We start from the raw sequence: 9,503 nt of genomic DNA on the forward strand, positions 1-9,503 counted from the left end.
CTTAAGAGTATGAAATTATCATGCATAATTCAGATCCCTCTTCCCCAAAAGAAGTGGCTGCCAAAAAATGCTGGGAAAAGTAGAAACAAAGCTGCTTTGGTGGACTGGGGGGTGGGTAAGGGAGAAAGGCAAAAACGATTTAAGAAATCCTTCCTGTTTCCAGTAGTTTCTTGAAATTAACCCACATTTTGTGGAAGTGATCAAGTGAAGATTTGAATGCATAAAGCTATCAAAATGTTTCCTGTTTGTTTGCTTATATTTTGAAACATTTATAGTACTAGCTGTGAACAGGAAATACTCCCATGTGAAAAATAGGCTCTTAAAGTGAATGCAAAACTGAGCGTTAGTGCTAGTTAAGCGTACAAGAGTCTCTAATGGGCTGTTTACATAGGAGGAAATATCATGCTAAATATATAATGAATGCCCACACTAATATGTCTCCTGAAGATTACAAAGGATATGTTTGTTTCTTTCAGATGAGAAATGTTGTCAGAAACTGTTACTGTTTGCATATGTTTTTAAGCACACAGGAATAAATTTCATTGAAATTGTTGGGGCTTGCGTCTGTGTAAATATGGCTAAGATGGTACTGAAATAGTGCCGTGTGCCAGAGATAATTTGGGTCAAATTTCTCCCATCTTAACAAAACAATGTTTATGGTCTTCGCAGTCTACTTTATACAATGGCCCAAGCTACATGGCTGTCTGAGTCAAAGCATCAAATGCACACACACACTGAATAAATTAAAGTTACCTAGCACCCAAAGCAAGCCAAACTATTTTGGTTTATGAAGCTGAAAGACTTGCATGCACCTCTCCCCTTCCCTTACATTGCAAATTTGTTGTTTCTTGTTGTTGCATGCCTTCAAGTCATTTCCTAGTGGCACTTCTAAGGCACCTCTAAGGCCACGCCATGGGATTTTCTTGGAAAGTTTCTTCAGAGGGGGTTTGCCATTGCCATCCTTTGAGGCTGGGAGAGTATGACTTGGCCAAGGTCACCCAGAAGGTTTACATGACTAATCTGGGATTCAAATCCTGGTCTCCAGAGTCCTAGTCCAGTGCTCAAACCACTACACCATGATGGCTCTGCAACATTAAAAATACAACACTAAAACATATACAAGTACAATTAAATAAATAACTGAATAATTTGTTCCCCTTCATGAGAAGCAAAATGTATTGCAAAGCTGGCTGCAGAGGTGGCTGATGACTCCAATGTCAGTGGAGCAGTGAATTGACTCTAGGTTTAATTCCAAACTTTAAAAGAGCAATCTAAGGCATGGAACCGGTTTTGAAGATAGAGTTCAGCACCATGGATAGCAACCTTACATTCAGTCTATAATTTGGAGTGCACTCACCACCACCACTGGCATTGCACCCACCAGTCACCACTGGCTGGCCCTGTGGCCCTTGCACACAACACAGTTATAGCACTGTGATAAGAACTGAAACTAGCATGGCTGCAGCTTATGGAATCCTGGCTTTTGCAGTTTGGGGAAGCCCTTTAGTTCTCTGGCTGAGAATTTTCTCATGATTCCATGGGAGCTCTTTTACACCACACAATTATAGTGCTATGATTCCACTTTAGGCAATCTTGGGATTTACAGTTTAGAGAAAGGGTTTTAGAATTTTCCACCAAAAAGCTCTAGTGCCTCACTGAACTGCAAACCATCAGGATTTTACAGGATACAGCTGTGACTGTTAAAGTGGAGTCCTCATGCTATAAAGGTGCAGTGTGAAAGGGCCTAGGATGTTGCCATGGCAGTTAAAGTGGGAGCACAGCACCATAACTGTGTAATGTGAAAGTGCCCCTGCATTCTTTCACACCCCATTCACACAGATGTGCAAACACAAAGGGAAAACTTGTTCAGGTTTTCATAAGGGGAAAACTCTTTTCTCAGTTCAACTGCTGATTAGAGATAAGAGTGTTTCCTTGCCTGGGTAGAGAAAGGTCGAGTTTAAGGTAAGTTGTCTGCAGCAAAAGCTGTCTAGCTAGATGGGCAGCCCCCTTCAGTTGCATCTGGTCAAAGGACATGGGGTTCTCCATGCTTATTGTAAGGGTTGTCAAACTAGATCAGTGGTTCCCAATCTTTCCTATGCCCCACATCCCTAGTAAATGTTTTATTAATGTCCGCACCCCCTACAAAAGTAATATCACGTTTGAAGACAAAGAAGTCTTATTTCTAATTTTTGAATCACAAATTGTACCACATACAATACTGCGGGTGAACAAGCTGAACTTTTTTTAAAAAGCTTTTAATTCAGTGCATAAAATGCAAATCTAAATAAAGCAATTAGATTCTATATTTTTCAGAAAAAAATGAGTGAGGACTCATGACTCTTCAGGCAAGGATACAGGCCATTCTTTACACAACCACCTGAATCTCCATCTTGCACCCACTGGGAGTGTAGGTGCTCCAGGCTGGGAACCCCTAACATAAGTGGAGGGCATTAACACTCAGGCACCGCCATGTGAATTGTTAGTGTGCTAGCATGCTTAATTGTAATTGGCTCAACTAATATATTTTTTTGCCATAATGACTCATAATAAATTGCACTGGCATATCTGCCTACCATACCATTGCAATGTGATGATTTTCTACCCATCCTTTCTTGCACAAAAAGTACCTCTTTTCAAAGTGCCCCCATGTGGTCAGACCTGTGTTTTGCCAAGCCAGTTGCTTTTTTCCCCAAACATATTGTAGGAATGAGTGTTGCTGCAGTTTTAAACTTTATTGTGTGAGGTTACTTGACCTGTTAAAAGAATGATTATTTCACTCTGAAAGCTGTAGTAAATACCATACTTCACTGGATGAGTGCATTACTGGAAGAAATGTTTTCTATAATAAAAGTGAGAATAAAGTCATGTTATAGTAACCTTAGAACATTAATACAGTATGTTACTGAATTCAAATTTTGATTATTGGAAAGGGAGGGAAGGAGGGAGGGAGGGGGGACTCTTCAAGTGTCACTGGGAACATGTACATGTATATGTGTGTAAACACACAATATGTATATTGTGTGTGTGTGTGTGTGTGTGTGTATAATATTTCTATCTTGACTTTTAGGATAACTGCCTACCCAAGAACCCCCATGTCCATAAACTTCATTTATTTTCTTATTACATTTATATTCCATCTTTCTGTAAATATATATATATTTACAGATACTCTGAAGATGCCAGCCACAGATGCTGGCGAAATGTCAGGAAGAAACTCTTCTAGAACAGGGCCACATAGCCTGAAAAACCCACAAGAAACTATATTCAAAGTGCTCATAACATAACAGTCAAATAATATCAAATACAGCTGAGGTCTAAAAACAAGCACATGTAAAAACACATCATTTTTTTATTTATTTATTTTACAAAAAGCAGGTCCTTTCATCAATAAAGCAGCTTAAAGGTCAATGGACTGACTAAATGACAGCCCAGAAATAGCATCAAGAAAGCTCTATCTTGTTCATCCCTGCCCAAACATGCTCCTCAAGAGCTCTGATCATGACATAATGAAAGGGAACCATTCACAGCATTAACAAAAAAATATTATTTCACTAGCATCTGCAACTGATTGCTCTTTGTCAACTGTATGAAGCACAGCAAAACCTTGTGTGATGCCACTGTTTTCCTCATGCCAGGTATTTCACAGCCATTGTGAGCTCCCATAGCTAACTTTGGTTTAAAACAAGACAATTCCTGGCCTGCTCCCCAGGGCCAGCCTTGTCAAGATATCAGGAAGACATTTCAGGCAGAGAATTAAAGTGGAAGGGGCCCATTTCTCCACCACTGTGTTTCTTCTTTTTCTTTTTAAGTGCAGAAAGTGTCAGGGGAGACAAGTTGCAAGTAGCAGAAATCCACCTGAGACTGAACCACTGCAAGGCTAATGGCAAATGCAAAAGTATGCTCCTGTTTGTTTCATATGGGAATAAAAAAATTCTCTGTCTGTGGCTAAGAGTAGGGAGAAATTCTTTCATAGGGACTTCCCCAATATCAAATTATTTGTAAGAGTAATAAAACAAACAAACAAAACCCACCAAAAACATTTAAGGCTGAGTTTAAATCTAGGATGGGGGTGTTGTAACTGTGGTCCTCAAAAAGTTGCTGAATCTCATCATCCCTCATATTTGGCTACATTGGGATTCATATTGGGACTATGGTGAGTTGCAATCCTATACTATCTGGAGGTTCAGTAATCACCCAGGCATGGTAGAAGGTAATTCTTGATTGCTGGGGAGTTTTATGAGTTATAGACCAAAAAGAAACTTTTTTTCCCCCAAAGCCTACTTCTAGCTGAGGCTAATCCCTTCCACTTGAAATAATAACATGTTCTTTCTTTGTTTTATCTTGCATTCGCCTCTCCTTTGCTGTTTCTGCTGTCCTGAGTTCTGGATAGTAAGTTCATTGTCCCTTTTTACTCTGTAAAGCATCCTGCATACTGAAGGAGCTATAATTATTATTGTCATTAATTTTGAATTTTCATCTTCTATCAGTTAACATCAATCATATTTCAGTGTTGAATGTTCTTCTAAGCAAGTATAAGGCTTGCATTTTGGCATTAAATGTTTATGCGTGTCACATTTTCAAAGTCCATATTACAGCTCAGGGCATTTAATGTGAGATATATCAAGTGGGTGATGCTGTTTCTTCTTGTATTATTTTTTTAAGGCCAACACAGATCAAAGGAATCAGGTGGGAGTGAGATTTGATGGGTCACTGGGGAGGAATCAGTGCTAACTAAGAGTCTCATAAATGGCCTGGAGCATCTTTCCATCAGCAACCTCTAACCACACAGATTGTTTATCTTCTTCAGAGCTGTGGCACGCAGTCGCTCCTTTTGCACTGACTGAGACATGTTGTCAGCCAATAGTTACCTGAAAATATAACTCTTCAGAGCTTAAAACCAGGGAGAATCCTGGTGAGCACTCACTTCCATGATCATATTGCACTCTGTCCTGTAAGAGCTGCGGTGTTTATTAATTTGTTTCTTAGAACCATTCAAAATGATTTTGGTGGTGAGCTTTAAAGCAGTCAGTGGTTTAAACCCAAGATACCAATAGCACAACTTCCTCCCTGCCCTGCCCTGCCCTGCCCTGAGATGGATAACCACTTACTGGCTGCAGTTGTAGCCTGGAGACCATAGTCTAGTTTAGTTTTCTATTGATAACCACTGTGGGACACATCAAGCTCAGAAACACCTTTAAAATTTCCAAAAGATTAAAACCCTACGTGGCCAAAACTCTATCTTAATTTTTTAAAAAATTAGGTATCACAGGTAGAGGAACTGCATCCTCTTTAGAAACAAAGCTTCTACTCCTGGACACCTCTAGGAGTAGAAAAATGTAATTGGGGACAATCAGAAATGTTCAGGGGATACACAGGCCCAAACTTTCCAACTTCAGGGGCCGCATGTGGTTGTGGGCTACACGTTACATGCTAAGATCCGAGATAAGGGTCTTCTTTGTGTCTGAATAGGAACACAATTGATCCCCAAGACAGGGCCAGCTCTGCCACTACAACTATTGAAAAGAGAAAGTGCTGGGGGGCAGTACAAGCTGTTCTTCATCCCTCCATCTCCTGTGTCCCTTAAACTAGCATACCCTTCACAGTTGCATCAAAGTACCCTACCCCATTGCCAGTAGTATGTGGAACTGAGGGGAGTGGTACCGTCTTGTCCTTTGCCAGGGTGACCGGATGTCCTCCTTTTCCTGGACATGCCCTACACTTCAACCTTTTGTCCAGGAAGAATTCCAAAATGTCCTCCAATCTGAACATGACTAAGAACCCTATTGAATAACATCACATTTGCTGTTCTCCTTCAAGAAATGCATCACCTTGGCAGCTTATCCTCACTGCAAATAGGGGATAGGATGGATCCTTCTACAGTTCTGTAGGAGAAGCAGCAGACAACACTTGCACCTAGAGCTCAGGGCACATTTGTTTTTTGGAGGGGAAAAGGACAGCAAATGTGTTGGGCAATGGGCTGCTTGAGGACATAATGGAAACGCTGAAAGGGCATTTTCCTTAAATTCAGCACAAAGGACAAATGAAAGGAATAATTTAAATGATTCAGTCAAGGTTTGTTGCTAGTCTAGTACAATTTTAAACATTTATCGTGATCAGAGTTCTATAGGTATACTGCAAGCCAAGAAGGCATTTTAATGAAGATAAGTTCATCAGAAAAATACGGTTGAGCATATAATAAAATACAGTACGTGTAATATAGATGTAAATAAACCATATGAAATGGATTTATATTTCTGATAATGTTTTTAGCTTTTATTTTGTAATGTCCCACATTTTTCTTGAATGTCCCACATTTTATGGTGCCTCATCCTCCTCTGCGGTTATGACATCTGGTCACCCTGCCTTTGTCACAACTTGGGAAATGACATAAGGGTTTTTTCTTTAAAATAAAGACCAGCCCCTCAACATTATACATTCCCCAATACTGACCTCTTTTTATCCACAGCCTCCGCCCTGTGTCTGAAGCAATTGACAACCTCCTGAAGCAAGTACATTCAATAAAGAAGAGGCTGGCAGAGCTGAATGAACGCCTTAACGTCATGAGCAAGATCCTTTTCCCCATCCGATACAAAGCCTTGAGGAGTCAGAGGCTCAGCAACATCCACCTGAGGAGACAACCAGTGAAGCGAAATAGGATGTACATACGGAGGCGAGCACAGATGAATTAACTTCTTTTCTGCAAAAAAAGAAATGCTGCATTTTCTCTATTGCCATGACTCTTAAAGTACAATAAAAAGCTGACTAAAAGAAAATGTGTAGCATATTATTTCTGAAGATGTCTCTTCCTCATGATTAACACAGGACTATATCTCTTCGTGATTTTGCACAGAGCGGGCCAAAGACATTTTGTGCCTGAGGTGGAATAGCAAATGGCACGCGCGCACACACACACACACACACACACACATATCCAAGACAAGGTGCATAGTAACCAAAGAGATGAGATATTCTGGCACCTGTGACAACAACAAAAACAAAAAAACATATCTGCCCCTCTCTGGGAGGAGAGAAGTAGGTACTGGCTTGTAACCATTTTTATGCCTCCCAGACCAGCCATCTGAAGCAGCTGCCTTGCATTGCTATTGATGACAGCAACAATTCTGCTTATTGGGAATACTATATGGAAACTGACATTTCCAGATTTCTCTTTCTGTCATGCAGGGGGTTACACTGGTCCAACCTGAATAGATCAGACATGCACATGCTTAGAAAGCTTTAGAAGTTGACTTTAAAATCTGCAGTTATCACACAGGGCTGCACAATTGGTGATCCATGCCTTCTCTTTTCTAAGGATTAGATGGTTCTTGGGGAATGTGTATGCCTTTTAATATCAGAAATAAGGTTTCATTTCAGAATATTTTTGCCCCATAGAAACGATACTCCTACCTTAATAAAGTTCCACAAAACAACCATTTTGGCTCTTATGAATGCTCAGTTTGCCTGGCACAGTAGTGAAAAGCAGCTGTGATGAACACAGAGACCAGCTCTCCTTCCTGGCAGCCCATAGTGTAAAGTTGAAGTCTAGATTACATTTCCAGTATTTTGGAAGTGGGATGATTTTTTAAAATTTGTTTGTTTGGGTGGGTGATGATGTTATGTCCCTTCAGGTCAACTCCCATTTATGGAGCCCCTATCACAGGGTTGTCTTGGCAAGAGTTGTTCAGAGGGGGCTTGCCATTGCTTTCCTCTTAGGCTAAGGCTGGACATTGATCATATCATGCATTTCGCTGTAGCTGGACACCAGATACAGATGTGTAGCAAAATTTCTATCTGTGTACTTGTCACATATGATGTACCCTAACACACAGTTGACTTCATGCCTATTCCTTCACAGGATCTCATTGGAGCCTTAGAAGGAAACTCCAACTCCCAGAATCCCCCAGCCAGCAATGTCAGCAGTCATGTTAGTTTTCTGCAAATGGTCATCTAAACAACAACAAACAACAAACAACAACAAACCATTATGTAGAGAGATCTTGTAGCACCTTTAAAACTAACTGAAAGAAAGAGGTTGGCAGCATGAGCTTTCGTAGACTTCAGTCTACTTCTTCAGAAAGCATCTGAGGAAGTAGACTTAAATCTATGAAAGCTCATGCTGCCAACTTCTTTCTTTCATTTAGTCTCAAAGGTGCTACAAGATCTCTCTACATACTGATTCTACAGACTAACATGGCTATATCTTTGAACAAGAAACCATGTTATTTGCTATTTTGTAACATCTGAAGTCACTTCTATTGAAAACCTGCCACTTCTAAGTTTGTTTGTGTGTTTAAAGGAGGATCCATTCCTACGCAGGGTGACCAGATGTCGTCCTTTTCCAGGACATGTCCTACATTTCACCCTTCTGTTCCAGGAAGAGCATGGCAAAGAAGCCCATTGAGCAGCACCACTTTTCCTTTGAGAAATGTGTCTACTTGGCAGGCTGTCCTCACTGCAAATAGGGGAAACAGGATGGATCCTTCTGAAGTTCTTTTTTATCCTAGAAGCAGCAGCAGACAAGACTCGCACCCAGAGCTCAAGGCATGTTTGTTTGTCGGAAGGGGAAAGGGCAGCAAACATGTTGGCAATGGGCTGCTTGAGACCACAATGGAAATGTTGAAAGGACGTTTTCCTCCCTTTCAGCACAATGGACAAATGAAAGGAATAATTTAAATAATCCAGTCAAGATGGTTTTGTGGCTAGTGAAGTATAATTGTAAGAATTTGTCTTGCTCAGAGTTATATAAGGAGTTTATCACACTGGGGCTAACTTCAGCATTACAGAGAGATTAAAGCGCATTTAAAACATCCCACAAATAAAGCGAAAATGGCAAGTAATTGTGTGAATGATTATCACAGGCAATTGTGAAAATACAGCCAAATTGAAAATGCATTGTCACCAAAATCCCAAAAGTTAAAAGATGTGCGTTAATGCTTCTGTGTGACCACTTGAATGGCGGGTTTTGTGCGACATTGTGCGAAATCGTTTCATGCAATGACACAATTTTCCCGGGATATTCATGGGATAAACTCCTGCTTTCCTTCGTGTGATAAAACTTTAGTAAGTTATACTTGAGAGCCAGAGTGGCATAGAGGACTAGGCCTCTGGAGATCAGGGTCCAATCCCCACTTGAGCACAGAGAACCCCCTGGGTGGCCTTGGACAAGTCACACTCTCTCAGCCTCAGAGGATGGCCATGGCAAACCCCACTCTGGAGGAATACTTGCCAAGGAAAGCCTATGATAGCTCTGGTGCAATAACTTAGGGCCAGAATTGCATCGCCTGGAGCCCTGGCAGTTAACACAGTATCAAACCGAATGTTTTCTGCAGTGCGGATGCATCTGGTTCCTCTCCCTCCTTCCCTGCTTTTTCTGCTGGGCCTGCAGCAGCTGCCTAACCTCTGGGCGATCTCTCTCTCTCTCTCTCTCTCTCTCTCTCTCTCTCTCTCTCTCTCTCTCTCTCTCTCTCGGAGGCGGAGTTGCCTCGCTTCCCTTTTCTCTTGGA

At 41.0% G+C, this 9,503-nt stretch overlaps 1 protein-coding gene across 6 annotated transcripts in view; it reads left to right on the forward strand.

Annotated features, from left to right (window-relative positions):
• LOC149312023 (uncharacterized) overlaps nucleotides 1-6,756 on the forward strand; it is a 32,335-nt gene extending 25,579 nt beyond the window's left edge. For all 6 annotated transcript variants that reach the window (XM_089523799.1, XM_089523800.1, XM_089523797.1 and 3 more), the window contains one exon: nucleotides 6,467-6,756. In XM_089523799.1, coding sequence (XP_089379925.1) covers nucleotides 6,467-6,689 — 223 coding nt within the window. In that variant the 3' untranslated portion in view covers nucleotides 6,690-6,756. The remainder of the gene's footprint in view (nucleotides 1-6,466) is intronic.
• The last annotated feature ends 2,747 nt before the right edge of the window (nucleotides 6,757-9,503 follow it).

Source organism: Sceloporus occidentalis, unplaced genomic scaffold, assembly GCF_023333645.1.
Source record: "Sceloporus occidentalis isolate IW3139 unplaced genomic scaffold, rSceOcc1.0.p SCAF_5, whole genome shotgun sequence".
In the NCBI taxonomy this organism is placed as follows: domain Eukaryota; kingdom Metazoa; phylum Chordata; class Lepidosauria; order Squamata; family Phrynosomatidae; genus Sceloporus; species Sceloporus occidentalis.